The 17,048-nt window shown below is 37.0% G+C and overlaps 1 protein-coding gene across 6 annotated transcripts in view; it reads right to left on the bottom strand.

Moving 5' to 3' along the window:
• Positions 1-17,048, bottom strand: part of IPMK (inositol polyphosphate multikinase) — a 41,538-nt gene that overhangs the window by 23,049 nt on the left and 1,441 nt on the right. For 2 of the 6 annotated variants that reach the window (XM_033412191.2, XM_033412192.2), the window contains 3 exons: positions 14,890-14,964; positions 8,645-8,739; positions 3,206-3,302 (listed from right to left, as the gene is read on the bottom strand). In XM_033412191.2, coding sequence (XP_033268082.1) covers positions 3,206-3,302; positions 8,645-8,739; positions 14,890-14,911 — 214 coding nt within the window. In that variant the 5' untranslated portion in view covers positions 14,912-14,964. The remainder of the gene's footprint in view (positions 1-3,205; positions 3,303-8,644; positions 8,740-14,889; positions 14,965-17,048) is intronic. The other 4 variants (XM_033412190.2, XM_033412189.2, XM_033412193.2 and 1 more) reach the window with 3 other exon arrangements.

Here is a 17,048-nt window from a genome sequence, read left to right as displayed (position 1 = left end):
AGTAATACAAACCAGTTTTCTACTAAAATTTAAGAAAATATTTGTTTTCATGATCCCGTGGGCTAAAGATGTCAAAGAGTTTCCTATCTTATATTTATTTCATTTACAATCAAAATGATAAAAACAGAAAGATAAGTCCATGAACTTTCTAGCAAAATCAAAGCTGAACAATCTGTATGGTGCAACAGTTTTATCTAACTCCTTCCATAGCTAAAAAACTGGAAACGGAACTTCCCTGGTGGTGCAGTGGTTAAGAATTCACCTGCCAATGTAGGGAACCCTACATGGGTTCGAGCCCTGAGCTGGGAAGATCCCACAGGCCGCGGAGCAACTAAGCCTGTACGCCACAACTACTGAGCCTGCGCTCTAGAGCCCTCAAGCCACAATTACTGAAGCCTGCACACCTAGAGCCCGTGCTCTGCAACAAGAGAAGCCCCCACAATGAGAAGCCCGTGCGCCACAACAAAGAGTAGCCCCCACTCGCCGCAACTAGAGAAAGACTGCTCACAGCAATGAAGACCCAATGCAGCTAAAAGTAACTAAATTTAAAAAAAAGAAAAAAAATAGGAAAGGAAGGGAGTTCCCTGGTGGTCCAGTGGTTAGAACTCGGCGCTTTCACTGCTATGGCCCAGTTCAATCTCTGGTCGGGGAACTCCCCCAAGCCACGAGGCGCAGCCAAAAAAAATTGTTTGTTTTTATTTTTTAAAATAAATTAAAATGGGCTTCCCTGGTGGCGCAGTGGTTGAGAGTCCGCCTGCCAATGCAGAGGATACAGGTTCGTGCCCCGGTCCGGGAGAATCCCACATGCCGCGGAGTGGCTGGGCCCGTGAGCCATGGCCGCTGAGCCTGCGCGTCTGGAGCCTGTGCTCCACAACGGGAGAGGCCACAGCAGTGAGAGGCCCGCGTACCGCAAAAAATTAATTAATTAATTAATTAATTAAAATATTTTTTTTTAATTGGAAAGGCATAGGAAATTCCCTGAGACAATTGGTGGTATTACAGGACTACTCTAAATATGTATACTTCTATTGACATTTTCTCCTCTCTTTTCTCATTTTCCTCACCTCATCTTTTCATCTCAGTAGCACCAATATCTCCATTTATATTAAAATAAGAGTATTAGAGTTTACAAAGCATTCTCACATAACGTGATCTTCACAACTCTATGTGATATTATTTTCCATTTATAGAAGAAAAGTGGAGCTCAAAAGGTTAATGAGTTAGCAAAGTTCACAAAATTTGGAAATAACCAATGTAGAAGCCAAGTCTTCTGACTTCAAAGTTACTGCTCTACAATACATTAGCAGAGATGTCCCTCAAGATTATTTGGTATTGAAGACCAAAAAGGCTGTTGATTGCTAGTAAGTCTTTGATTTTTAAATCATGTGCCAGTAATCCTAAACTATAAAATGTTACTTTCAATTAAAATATTTCCTCTCTTACCCAGATTCTTTCAGTATACTCTACTTTTCAAAATAATGATGCTGTTTGCTCAGTTATTCTACCCCTTATTTTTTATTTTTTTTATTTTTTGGTTTGGCTGCACTGCACAGCATGTGGTATCTTAGCTCCCCAACCAGAGATTGAACCCATGCCTCCTACAGTGGAAGCGGGGAATCCTAACCACTGGACAGCTAGGGAATTCCCTCTACCCCTTCTAAATAATTTTTTAAACTGAGCATTTAACTATCCCGAGGCTAGATTAGATAAGGGAAAGGAAGGGAAGGGGAAAGAAAGAGGCAGGGAGGGAGAAAAGAAAAAAGAAAAGGAAAGGAAAGGGAAAGGGGAGAGGGGCGGGGAGAGGAGGGGAGAGGAGAAGAGGGAAGGAGAGCAAAGCAAAGCTCACCGCCCCCCCATACAACTGAAATACAGAAGAATCCTAAATACCCTGGGGAACCACTGATTTACTATTATCTGAGGATACTCACAGGGAGATACCATGATTCCCTATTAATGAAACTTCGCAAAAGTAGTGAATGAGTAGAAGGGAGACAAAGAACCGAGGAAAAGAACAAGCTGAAACTGTTCAGAGGAGAAAAGGAGCCCCCTTCTCTTCCTGTTCTCAAAATGTGGTTCAAGCACTATCTATATCAAAAAAAACTTGAAGCTTTTATTTAACAAGCATATCACTAAACTCCAACACAGATCTGCATAATCAAAATGTCTGGGAATTGAGCCTATTAATTTGCATTTTAACAAGCCTATGGGTTATTCTTAAACTAAGTCAAGTTTGAAACTCTTCCCTCATTCATGAATCTTCTTCAATCGTTAGCAGTCACGCTACCAGTTTAACTGAATTCTGTCTGCTGTCAAAGGCCTTGATGTGGCAAATACTGCTTCAAGTATTAACTAATATTAAGAAAGAAATGCTATGCCCTTACATAGATCATTTTGTCCTCTAACTATGAAAGTTACCAGTATTTTTTAAAAGACTGCTATTTAAAGCATGCAGGTGGGGGATGAAGGAGTGATACAGACGATAGGGAGGAAGGTACACAAAGAAAATATTTTTCTTGATTTTCTTTTCTCAAAATGGGACAAGAAATTGCTCAATATGTTCAGAAGGGGCTTCCCTGGTGGCGCAGCCGTTAAGAATCCGCCTGCCAATGCAGGGGACACGGGTTCGAGCCCTGGTACGGGAAGATCCCACATGCCACGGAGCAACTAAGCCCGTGCACCACGACTACTGACCCTGCGCTCTAGAGCCCGCGAGCCACAACTACTGAGCCTGCGTGCCACAACTAGTGAAGCCCGTGCGCCTAGAGCCAGTGTTCCACAACAACAGAAGCCACCGCAATGAGAAACCCGTGCACTGCAACGAAGAGTAGCCCCTGCTCGCCGCAACTAGAGAAAGCCCGCGTGCAGCAACAAAGACCCAATGCAGCCAAAAATAAATAAAATAAATAAATTTATTAAAAAAAAGAAAAAGTTCGGAAAAAAGAATATCTGTAAATTAATACAGTATTAAATACTAGTATATATATTTTCATTCAATTATAAGAGATTGGTCATTAATTTGTTTATGCTATCTAAGAAACTGGTTATGAACAGCAAAAATATTAATAAGTTTTCTTTCATGAAGAGAAAAAGTAGTAAGAAAAATGGATATATTGTTTTTATATACTAGGCTTAATCTTATTTAAGCCTTTTAAAAAGCAACTCTCTTGAATTAAGACTAAAAGATGGATTTTAAAGAAAAGATTACCATTTGGTGCAGTGGGAGGTGACCAGATACCGTAGTATTTTGGCAAATATTTTCGTAGCTCTAAAAGAACACCATCAGTACAATCAGCAGCATAAACCTGAAACAAACAGAAATATAATATTTGCATGTTAGTTTCTTATAATGCTTTATTTATAATTGCCCCACACATTTCTCAAATAACACACTACTGTTGAATCATAATTTATCTGGTATGAGTTTTAACTGGAAGTAAATCTGGGAAAAAAAATAGATTATTATGTGTCTTCAGTGAAAAACCATGTACTGTTTAGAGCACATTCTTCTTGGTTATGTAATTCTAGTCTTTCACTGTCCTTGAACTATTTTACAACAAAGTAAGTTATAGATAATTCTTAGCGAATGCAAAAGAATTCTTGCCCAGAGACATGAAAATAAATTCTGGCCTAGAGGAGGGTCAAATGACTTCCCTCCAACCCCGCTGAAAGGGGAGAGTTTACAGTGTTCTTATGTACACTCATTCCACCTTCCTTTTAAGCCATATAAATTTGTGCTTCTTTGACTTCTCTTTTGAACCAGTTTTAAATCTGCCTAGTTCCCTCATTAAATGATGAGTTTAGCAAAATCTTTACCATGTATTTGTTTTATATCTGTAAGGAAATTGTGATTTTACCTCAAAAAAAAATATCGTTTAACTCAATGCAAGTCTAACTATTATTTTGTGTTTTTTTGTGTGTTTTTTTGCAGTACGCGGGCCTCTCACTGTTGTGGCCTCTCCCGCTGCAGAGCAAAGGCTCCGGATGCGTAGGCTCAGCGACCATGGCTCACGGGCCCAACCACTCCGTGGCATGTGGGATCTTCCCAGACCAGGGCACGAACGCGTGTCCCCCTGCATTGGCAGGCAGACTCTCAACCACTGCGCCACCAGGGAAGCCCAAGTCTAACTATTATTGCTCATTTAATTCTTTGATTTATAACCAGTAATAATTCTAGAAAAGACTAGAAATATCCAGATATCTTGGAACTAGATTCTTAACGTTTTTCCTAGAAAAGGAGAGAAAATATTTTTGTTTTAAAAACAACTTGTAAGACATCTTATCCCATTAACTCTTGTCAAATAAGGTCTACCTAATTATCCAAAACCACTTAAGTTTACTCATGTAAAATGCTCATGAAATCTCAGTATCAGAATTCTACGTGTCACACCACATTTATGTCAAATAGTTACATACAACATAATTCTACAGAATAAACTCAAGTATGGCAGAAACTCACCAAATATCCACATGATACATTGTATTTCCCAGTTTCCCCTACCGAAATATGAGCATAAGTGATATTAGTCACTTATGGGCCAAGGTAATTAAGAGCAGGGTGTACCTTATCATCCCTCTGTTCCTGGCACAATGAGAGTGAGGGCACAGAGTGTTCATGATGACCTAACAACAAGATGGAGGAACCAAGTATATCTCTATGTACTTACCTAAAGAAGTCTATGATATATTTATAAGTGAAAAGATAAAAACTGGAAGAGTATAAAGGTAAACTTTCTCTTCTTACTTTAAATATTTTTTTAAAGTAGTAAGACTGGTATTTACTGCAATATGCCAAGCAAGATAACCTAAAAAGCTTTCTACCTAGAAATGTAGGATAAAATATAACAAATATTTTCTTAAACGCATAACTGAGCTCCCAAGGTTAAAAAGGAAATTCATAGGGATCTAAAATAAAGAGGAAACCCAAAGTGCTAAGCTAAGCAGTGATGTTGGGCTCATAGAGGTCCACTCTGAAGCCTTGAACCAAAGGATATCTGAACTTAAGGACTTGTCATAGATGAGGATAGAGCTACTATACTGAAACAAGGAGAGTAAATAAAGAACGTTTTGGTCAAGCTGATAGAGAAAAAGAGAAAAACAGCAAATAAACAATATCAGGAATTAAAAGGGAGTCATAACTAAACTAGCACAGCATTTTAAAAAATACTATGAAGAACTCTGCCAGGTGGGTAATTATATAAAACAAACTACAATCTGTATTTTACTATCACATTAACAAAGAAAAAATCAAGACATTTAAGAAACTGAATCATTAGTTTAAAAATACATCCCTTGGGGAAGGGTAAGCTGGGACTAAGTGAGAGAGTAGCACTGACATATATGCACTACCAAATGTAAAGTAGATCGAAGCAGCAGCATCGCACAGGGAGATCAGCTCGGTGCTTTGTGACCACCTAGAGGGGTGGGATAGGGAGGGTGGGAGGGAGATGCAAGATGGAGGGGATATGGGGATATATGTATACATATAGCTGATTCACTTTGTTATACAGCAGAAACTAACACAATATTGTAAAGCAATTATACTCCAATAAAGATGTTTTATATATATATATATATACATATATATATATATATATATATACACACACATACACACACACACATCCCTTCCAAGGAAAGAATGAGAGAAAAAAAGATGGATGGAAAGGAGGAAAGGAAGAAAAAGACAACAGGCCACTCAGATGAATTCATAGGTTAAGTTTTATCAAGCCTTTAAGGAACAAAATCCTTATCTGATACAAATTCTTCCACAAAATAGAGAAAGAAATGCTTCTCAACTCATTTTATGACGCTAAAAGAAACCTGATATCAAAACCAGACAAGGACAATATGTGAAGAAATAATAGTCCAATCTCACTTATGAGTATAGCTGGAAAAAATCTTAAATAAAACACTAGCAAACAAAATCCAGTAATGCATATTATTAAAAAACAAATTTAAAAAGACATGTCCAAGTAGGTTTTATTTCAAAAATGGAAGGTAGTGTAATGTTAGAAATCTATTATGGCATTTACCACGTTAACAGATTAAAAGAGGAAACTCATATGACCTTTTCAACAGATACAGAAAGGCAGCTGAAAAATATTCAATACCCATTCGTATTTTGAATTGTTTCTTGAAATAAAAATAGGAAGGATGTTACGTATCTTCTTCTCCTTCCCCAAGAAGCTCATTTGAATCGACTGCATCAAGGGGGGTTCCTTGCCCTCTTGCCATTGTCTCTTCCTGGTACAAGAGACTGGAGGGTAGGAGAAGACTTGAGGTCAGCTTATTTACTTCTCTAGTTCCCTCCTTATCAGTTCAAGTCTTCTCATAAAGTTACCCTCCCAGAGTTCCAACAACCACTCCCTCTCCTGGCCGATTAGGCCCAGGGATGGTATGGCATTATCTCTTGCAGGTGGCCTTAAACTCTGACTACAGTTCTTTTATTAAACTGACAGAGTGCACCATTTGTTCCTTGACAGAATCTTGACTCACAAAGAAAGCAATTTCCTTAACCTGGGGAGAAGTACCTCTCAAAAACTTAGATTGAAAGTCATACTTTAAAGGGGAAATGTTAGAAGCACTTCTACTAAATGAGAGGAAGATGCCCCCACCATTGCTTCAATTAAGCACTGAACTAAAGTCCCTGACTGCAAGGGATGCATGCAGGTTTGATCCCTGGTCGGGGAACTAAGATCCCACATGCCTCGCGGTGCGGGCAAAAAACAAAAAGATTTCAGCAAGATTACTATATATAAGAACACTATTCAAATATCTATTTCATTCTTGTGTATTAGCAATCATTGGAGAACTTAATTCAAAAAAATACTATTTACAATAGAAACAAAAAATAAGGTACCTAGAATAAATCCAACAAATTATGTGCAAGACTTTTGCAGAGTAAATATAAAATACTTTCCTCAAAAAAGAAGCAGTTAGCAGTTAAAAGCATATTCTAGAGATAAGACTGCCTATGTTCAAATCCAGGGGCCATCATTAACTGTTTGAATGATCTTGGTCAAATTATTTAAACTAATTTTGCCTTAGTAAAAAATGAGGATAAAAATAGTACCTAACTCACAGGTTGTTGTTAAATGAGCTAATGGTGGTAAAGCATTATAGCAGTACTTGTTTTTTGTTTTGGTTTGCATCGTTTTTTTACTTGCACTAAATTTAAGAGCTATAGTTATAAAATTCTTAGAAGAAAATATAAGCATAAACCTTCATGACCTTAAATATGACACAAAGTCTATGCTTCGAAGGACACTAACGAGAAAGTGAAAAGACAACCCAAAGAACAGGAGAAAATATTTACAAATCACATATCTGATACAGGATTTGTATCTAAAACATGGAAAAAAGGTAAAGACAACCCAATGAAAAAATGAGCAAAAGATCTAACTAGACATTACTTCAGAGAAGAAACACACATGGCCAATAAGTACATGAAAAGATGTTCAACATCATTAGCCATTAGGGAAATGAAAATCAAAACAAACCACAGTAAGATTAACACTTCACACTCACTTGAGTGCCCATTAAAAAAATAATAATAATAACTAACATGTGTTGGTGAGGATATGGAGTAACTGGAACCCTCATACATTAGTGGTGAAAATGTAAAATAGTGCAGCCACTTTGGGAAACACTTCTGACAGTTCCTCAAGTAGTTAAGTGTAGAATTATTGTATGACCCAGCAATTCCACTCCTGGGTATATATCTAAAATAACTGGAAACAGGTACTCGAACAAATACTTATACATAAATGTTCATAAAAGCACTATCTACAAAAGCCAAAAGATGGAAACAATCCAAATGTTCTTCAATGGGTGAATGGATAAACGAAATGTGGTATCTAAGTATAATGGAGTACTACTCAGCCATAAAAAGGAACAGAGTACTAATGCATACCACAAACCTTAAAAACATGCTCAACAAAAGAGGCTAGACACAAAAAGTCACATATTGTGAAACTCTAATTATACGAAATACCCTGAATAGTTAAGTCCATAGAAAGCAGATTGGTGGTTGGCAGGGATTGGGGGGAGGGAGGAATAGGGCATCATGGCTTAATGGGTACAGGGTTTTCTTTCATGTGATAAAAATGTTCTGTAACTAGACAGAAGTGGCAGTTGCAAAACACTGTGAATGTTCTGAAAAATACTCCTAGCACACCACTGTAAAGCAATTACACTCCAATAAAGATGGTAAATAAATAAATAAGTTTTAAAAAAAGTACTCCTAGTAATATGGTTAATTAGATGTTAAGTGCCCCCCTTCACCCTTACCCTCCTTTGGAGTTGCACAGTACACATTAGCACATTCAAGGCTCTAAGAAATCCTGTAGTAAAAAAACACCTATTTAAACTCAGCACTTCTGAGAAATAGTCTCTCAGCTAAGCGTTTTTCAAAATGTAGGTCACAACCCATCAATTGAAATCAATTTAGTAGATCAAATCTTTAAAAAATGAAGTAGAATAGAAAATACCAGAATGCATAGGTAAAGATAAGCATTGTATTTCTTGAAGCTTTTGTTTCAGTCACATACACAGTATACTAAGACATGCTGTCAAATGTATTTTTTACTGAGTCATCACCAGAAGGCTATGAAAAACACTTTGAATACAACGAAACAAATCTTACCTCACTTACCATATTATAGAATTCCAGCTCTCTTGGACCCCTTGGAGGTGGCTGCAATTGTTTCAAAACTGTGCCATCTGGATGTTGCAGTATACCTACAGAACAAGTCACATATTTTAAAATGGTTTAAATAATAGCGTATCTTGCATCGTAGATTTGTTCCTAAAGTTACAGATAAACCACTTTGATAAATTTAAGGGATTCCTTACACTTATTTCAGAAATTTTAACATTTCAGTGCTTGTTATATGCAAAGCACCAGAACACAAATTCTAAACAGCTTGGTTTTATTGTCTCCAACCACTGTTTCCCTTGTAGCCCCCTCAGACTTTCAAATAAATAGAACACATGTAAATTTTTACAGAAATTCTTCAGTGATAGACTTTCCAGGAGATGTTAATTTATAGTTAAATAAGAAGCAAGTTAAAAGCAGTAGCATAAATTGATCCCACTTTTATTAAGCAAACAAAAAAATGTTAACAATGGTTCTATATGAATTTCCTACTTTGTAATTTTTTTGCTTCTCTCATCTGTTATAAGAAAGCAACTAAAATTTTTTCCTGATTCAGATGCACTGTGTACAGCTATACAGATAGCATGAGGGCACCTAGGCAATGGGAAAAGTGGGGGCTGAAATCAGGGGCCAAGCCTGGAGCAGGAAGAGGTACCTTTTTATAATATGTCCACTCAAAGGGAAAAACTTTTTCTAAAGTCATCACATATATATACTAGCACTGCCCCTGTCACTATGCCATGAAGATTCATTCCCAAGTTTATATGTTAAAATCTTAAATTTTCATATATTGAGATTTCATAAAATCACACTAGTTAGAACACAACATAGCTCAAATAAATCTATTTACAATTTTGGTAAAATTCACCACTTAAGTTTCTATTTCTTTTGGCAATGCCAGGAATTTTTAATCATGACAAAAATGCAGAGTTTAGTCAACAGAAGCAGAAAGTACCAACTTAAGAGAAACAGTAATCAAGTTTATTTGTTTTAAGTCCTAGTTATAGACTAGAAGGAAGGTAAACATTAATTCATATGGATAAGATTGGTTGGTAGAGGTTTTTGGGACTTCAAGGAGCAGTCTAACAGAGCTAAAAGTTACTAAAGAGAAATTCTATTCCCAAAGGCTGGGATGTAGAACAAGAAAGGTCTTCACTCCCATGGAAATAGACATTTTCAATAGGCTAATGAAGAATGGTAGATGTAAAAACTCCTTGATGAACTGAACTGTGGTTGTGGGGGGGCGGAATGGAGCATTCATAAGTGAGAAGAGAACCATGAAGCTTCCCTATCTTGAGGCAGACACCTCATCTAGAGACAGGTAAACCTGCCATTAGACAAATATTTTAGCAGGCAAGCAGAAATCAGCCAGACTGTAGACAACAGTGGGGGGTAGCAGGATGGATTAGAGACAATAGTCCTAACACAAAAATAGATTGCTTGGTCCAGCAATTCTCCCACACTACTCACTCTGCAAAACACCCACTCCAAGTTTTCAGAGAAAGCAGACATGGAGTAGAAGATAGTAATACCAGGCATTCTCCCAGTGAATGAATTCCAGGATCTAAAAGTAAACCAATAGTACCTTATACTGCAGCCAAATACCTCACAGCCAAAAGACAGTCATGATAAGAAAGGAAGCATCTTGGAAGGCTGAACCAATACCAGGTGAACTGAATCTAAGACTGCAGCCCACACCAGCTCAATTAAATTCAAGGGGGAATATGATTTATCAGCCCCTCACCCTAAACAGAAGAAAGGGCTTATACTCTATGTGGAGCAAAACAAAACAAAACAAAACAAAAAATAGCACACTTCAGGGGACTTCGGTGGTCCAGTGGTAAAGAATCCGCCTTCCAATGCAGGGGATGCGGGTTCGATCCCTGGTCGGGGAACTAAGATCCCACATGCCGTGTGGCAACTAAGCCCTCGAGCCACAACTACAGAGCCCCCGTGCTCTGGAGCCCGCGTGCCACAACCAGAGAGAGAAAACCCGTACGCCACAACTAGAAAGAAGCCCATCTGCCACAGCCAAAAATAAAGATAAATAATAATAACCTTTAAAAAATAATAATAAATAAATATTCCAAAATGAGTAAATATACTGATGTCTGGGGAGACAGAGTTCTCTGTGAGAAAAAAGGGAGATATGAATACAGAACAGGGGGAGGTAAAGAACACTGTGATATTAAATTTTAATTACAGGTATGAATATGAACTCTTTTTTTTTTTTTTTTTTTTGCAGTACGCGGGCCTCTCACTGTTATGGCCTCTCCCATTGTGGAGCACAGGCTCCGGACACGCAGGCTCAGTGGCCATGGTTCACAGGCCCAGCCGCTCCGCGGCATGTGGGATCTTCCCGGACCGGGTCACGAACCCGTGTCCCCTGCATCAGCAGGCAGATTCTCAACCACTGTGCCACCAGGGAAGCCCTGAACTCTAATTTTTAAGAATATGAAATTATTTATTTCTTAATCTAGTCTGCTGAAAGGACAAACAGCAACCACACTAAAGGAGCAAAGAATACACCTGTTGCCCAGATCTTGGTTTTTAAATACCATTTACCCTCAAAGGAACTAGGTTCTTGAAGAAAATAGTGGTTCATTCTAGGACTGGGACAGGGCAAGTACAAGATGAACATGGGACATCTTTTTATGCCACAACGTGAGAAAATGCTTTAAAAGAAAATATGGAAATGTTAAAAAGGCACAGGAGGGACTTTCCTGGTGATTCAGTCGATAAGACAGCCAAAATAAATAAATATTTAAAAAAAAAAAAAAAGGCACAGGAGCCAGCTTGAAGAAGCTCCCATTGCCGAAATCTGGGACAACTGAGCATCAAAATAAGTAGCAACGATAATGGATTAAGACCCATTCACTGAAGTTTGAAAAATCCATTACTCCATCCTACTAATTAAAGAGAGACAGAGGAGGTAAATCTATATTCCTTATAGAAGAATGCCAAAAAAAAACAAAAAACAAAATAGCGACTTCCCTGGCAGCCCAGTGGTTAAGACTCTGCGCTTCCACTGCAGGGGGCACAGGTTTGATCCCTGTCCTGGAACTAAGATCCTGCCTGCCATGCTGTGCGGCCAAAAAAAAAAAAAAAAAAGAAGAATGACAACTAACACGTAGCAGGAATAAGAGAGTTAGAACATTACCATTTTCCAACTAACAGTAATTAGTGAGTTGGTCAAATATCATCAATGGGTGCTTACATTTGATGAAAACTTTGATGAGAAACGTGATATTTTAAGTCTAAAAATATTCCTCTCAAATTATTTACTTACAATAGGAAAAATAAAACTTCACGGTGGAAAAATCTGGCAATATCATTTAATCAGGTGATCAGTTACTGGGCTGGCCAAAAGATTCGTTTGGTTTTTTCTGTAAGCTGACTCTAGTAGCGCTTAGTTGTCTTTAACTTCATTCGAAACAATTTTGTTAGATTATATTGTGACAGCTGTCATATCAGCATGGATTAAAAAAAACTTATCAAAATTGGTGAATTTTTGTGTAGCCATTTTAATATTGAAGATGGAAGAAAAAAAGCAACATTTTTGGCATATTATGCTTTATTATTCCAAGAAAGGTAAAAACGCAACTGAAATGCAAAAAAAGATTTGTGCAGTGTATGGAGAAGGTTCTGTCACTGATCAAACGTGCCAAAAGTGGTTTACAAAGTTTCATGATGGCGATTTCTCGCTGGACAATGCTCCACGGTCGGGTAGACCAGTTGAAATTGATGGTGATTAATCAAATCGAGACATTAATTGAGAACAATCGACGTTATACCACATGGTAGATAGCCGACATACTCAAAACATACAAATCAAGGGTTGAAAATCATTTGCACCAGCTTGGTTATGTTAATCGCTTTGATGTTTGGATTCCACATAAATTAAGCGAAAAAAACCTTCTTTCCACATGTGATTCTCTACTTAAACATAACGAAAACGTTCTGCTTTTAAAACAAATTGTTACGGGTGATGAAACATGGATACTGTACAATAATGTGTAACTGAAGAGACTGTGGGGCAAGCAAAATGAAGCACCACCAACCACACCAAAGGCTGGTCTTCATCCAAAGAAGGTGATGTTGTGTATATGGTGGGATTGGAAGGGAGTCCTCTATTATGAGCTCCTTCCGGAAAACCAAACGATTAATCACAAGAAGTACTGCTCCCAATTAGACCAACTGAAAGCAGCACTCGATGAAAAGCATCTGGAATTAGTCAACAGAAAACACATAATCTTCCATCAGGATAATGCAAAACCGCATGTTTCTTTGATGACCAGGCAAAAACTGTTACAGCTTGGCTAGGAAGTTCTGATTCATCCACCGTATTCACCAGACATTGCATCTTTGGATTTCCATTTATTTCGTTCTTTACAAAATTCTCTTAATAGGAAAAATTTCAATTCCCTGGAAGGCTGTAAAAGGCACCTGGAACAGTTCTTTGCTCAAAAAGATAAAAAGTCTTGGGAAGATGGAATTATGAAGCCTGAAAAATGGCGGAAGGTTATTAGAAGAATATGGTGAATACAATGCTCAATAAAGTTCTTGGTGAAAATGAAAAATGTGTCTTTTATTTTTCCTTAAAAACCAAAGGAACTTTTTGGCCATCCCAATATATCACCAGCAATGCAACTGACATCCTGTGCTTTATGATATGATGCTTCAAGAAAACAACATAATTCATAAGTATTCTTACCAAAAATACATTCATCTGATTCTAAGCGTGAGGAAATAATTAGACAAACTTAAAGAATATTCTAAAAAGCCGTATGCCTATACTTTTCAAATATTTCATAGTTATGAAACATAAAGAAAAATTTAAAAACTGCTCCATATGACAGGCAACTAAAGGCTCATAACGACTAAATGTAATGTATATAGCCTTAGAAGGGGAAAAACTGTTATAAAGAATATTAGGGGAAAATTGCTATAAAGAATACGATAGGAATAATGGCAAAAGCCAAATGGAAATATTCTGGAATTGATAATTTTACCATGGTTAGGTAAGAAAATATTCTTATTTTTAGAAGATACACAATTATTTAGAGAAAAGGGGTCATGATGCCTGCAATTTTTTTTAAATGGTTCTGCAAAATCATTACCATATGCAGAGAGTAATAAAGCAAATGTGGCAAAACATTAATAATAGGTAAATCTAGATGAATGGTAATATATTCATTCATTCATTCAGTTCATTGTACTATACTTGCAACTTTTCTAAGTTTGAAATGTTCCCACACACACAAATTCTTTAAAAAGGAAGGATGATTTACAGTAGCATCAAATACCTAGGGAAAATCTAGTGTAAGACCTTTACACTGAAAACTATGTCTAAGAGAATTAAAGAAGGCCTAAATAAATGGAGAGATAGACCATATTCAAATACTGGAAGACTCAGGATTATAAAGAAATCAAATCTCACCAAAGCAATCTATAGATTCAAAGCAGACACAAAATCTTATCAGGTTTCTTGGGGAAAATGACTAGTTGATTTAAAATCTATACAGAAATGCAAAGGGCCAGAAATAGTCAAGATAATCTTGAAAAAGAAAGTGGGATGTTTATTCTACCCTACATCAAGACTTATTATACAGCAGCTTAAGTTAAGACAATGAAGTATTATTGCTAGGATAAACAAATCAGTGAAACAAAAGTCCAAAAGGAAATTCAAGAAATTGAAATAACTGGGGTATATGCACAATACAGTACAAATGAGCTGTAAAGAAACAATGAGGAAGCACTCTATGAACTGATAATACTGATTTCTAGGAGATATTGTTAAGTTTAAAAAGCAACGTCCAAAACAGTATATACAGCATATCACTTTTTGTGTCAGAAAGAAGGGAAAATGAGAAAACTTACAGAGATCTGCTTATTTCTGCAACAAGAAACTCAGAAAGAATAAATCAGAAAACGATGAAATTGGTTAACTACAAGGGATGCTGAGAAATGGGATGGAGTGATAAGGAATAGAGTGACACTTCTGATATACCTTTTTGTAAAGTTCTGACTTTTGGAAGCATAGTAATTTTATAACCATTCAAAAATATTGATATATCACTGAAGGAAGGGAACTGAATTTAAACAGAAACAAATGAATCCAACTGTATTTCGAATGAATAATATTACCATTGAGAAGAGGGGGGGTAAAAATAACCACACACACACAAAAAATTCTAATCCAAATAACTTTTGAAGAGTTTCCAACCACATACCTTCAGTAAAAGGGAATCTCATCTTGCACTCTTTATTCTAGGTTTGTTTTCTAGAGTAGTATGGGTATAGAAATCCTGAAGATTATAGGATTAAGAAAAAAAAAATTAATATTGCTGGGAGCCAGGTTCTCACTGAGGCAAACAGGAAACAAATTTAGAATCAGGAAAAGGAAAAAAACTCTGTGGAGTTGGAATGAAACTGGAAGTATCAGTATGTACTTATGATTTCTAAAATATTTATACATACTTTTTAGTTACGTGTATTGAAAAGACCTGGAAGCAATGACACCCTAGTGGCAATGAGCAAACCTGCACCCAGATCTTGGTTTCTAAATACCATTTCCCACTAAAAATGAACGAGCGCTCCTTAGAGAAAATGGCTGGTTCCAGAGCTGGGAAGGGAAGGCACGAGATAAGGCAAAAATAACTTGTGACAGAAAAGAAGGAGGTGCTCCCAATTGGCCAAATCTAGGACAATTTGGACAACAAAATAAACAAGTTCTATAATGGGTTATGACACTTTATAAAATAAGAATCCACGACTCCAAAGTGATCATAAAAAAGAACACATGGGCTTCCCTGGTGGAGCAGTGGTTGAGAGTCCGCCTGCCGATGCAGAGGACACGGTTTCGTGCCCCGGTCCAGGAAGATCCCACATGTCGTGGAGCAGCTGGGCCACAACAGTGAGAGGCCTGCGTACCAAAAAAAAAAAAAGAACACATATGCATAGTAGTAATGGAGGGCTATCTCTTTTTTTTCCTTTTCTTACAAAGTCAACTATACTTCAATAAATAAAATATTGACTATATTCCCTGTGTTGTACATTACATCCTTGTAACTTATTTTATACCTCATAGTTTGTACCTCTTAATCCCCTTCACCTATTTTGCTCCTCCCACTGCCCCTCCCCTCTAGTAACCATTAGTTTGTTCTCTGTATCTGTGAGTGGAAGGCTCTTTTTTTTTCTTCCTATCTGAGGGCTATTTCTTACAACAGAATGCTGACTGTTAAAATAAAGGGAGTGGTAGAATTGGAAAAATCACAATTTTTCAACTATCAGAGTAAAGGCTGCTTCAGGCAAGAATCATCAATAGATGTCTAATCTAGGGGTAAAATATGAGGACCCCAATATCTGCATGATCTTAAAGCATCTCTCCATAGACAGCTTATTATTGCAAGGTGGAAAATATTAACTATGTACTAGAGAAGCCAGACCACACTTGGACCAGATGATCAAGTTAATATCACTAATAATGGGCAGATAGGCATTGTGGACTTTAGACGTGATACCCTAAGAAGGACAGACTTTTATAATGTTCCAGCCAGAAATGTATCACCTGAATCTCATAATAAGAACCCATCAGAAGTCCAAATTAAACAATATTTTATAAAATAACTAGCCTGTAGTCTTCAAAATTGATAATATCATTAAAAAAAAGAAAGGCTGAGAAACTTACAAATTAAAGAATTCCAAGAGACATGACAATTAAAGGCAACAAATGGTCCTGGACTAGTTCCTATGCCGAAAAAAACAAATACGATAAAAGATATTATTGGAAGAGTTGACAAAAGCAGAATATGGACTACAGATTAAAGCATTGTATCATGGTTAAACTTTCCATATTTGATAAATGTGCTGTGGTTACAGAAATACACACTAAAGTACATTCTTAGGAGATACTCACTGAGGTATTACTTGTGTAAAGGGGCATGATATATACAACCTACTCTCATATAGTTCAGAAAAAGACAAATTATGTATCAATATATAGAGAGAGCTAACTTCAAGGAACAAGTTAACTAACAATTTAATGGGGGAAAAGGCACGCAACTGACACATCATTAACCCCTAATTTTGAAAAAGAGAAAAGGAGCAGGTAAAGATCAAAGTAGTGGGAAATGTTCTTTGGGAAATAACATACATTCAATCTCATCCATTTTCAGAAATCCTTGTTTGAGTGGTTTTCTACAAACACAATACACGGTGGGAAAAAAAGTGCTCTGAAGCAGGACCCTTGGTTTCCAGATTCTACACACAGTAGCTTTGTGACTTTAGGCTTGTCACTTAACCAGCCTTGGCTTCAGTTACCTCGCCTAAAAATGTCAGTATTATCTTACCAGCCTAAACCGGAATCATCTTACCAGCACAAACCAAATTG

The sequence above is a fragment of the Orcinus orca genome, chromosome 14, assembly GCF_937001465.1.
Source record: "Orcinus orca chromosome 14, mOrcOrc1.1, whole genome shotgun sequence".
NCBI classification, from domain to species: domain Eukaryota; kingdom Metazoa; phylum Chordata; class Mammalia; order Artiodactyla; family Delphinidae; genus Orcinus; species Orcinus orca.
The sequence above is the reverse complement of the archived record's forward strand: the minus strand, read 5'-3'. Positions and strand labels throughout refer to the sequence as shown.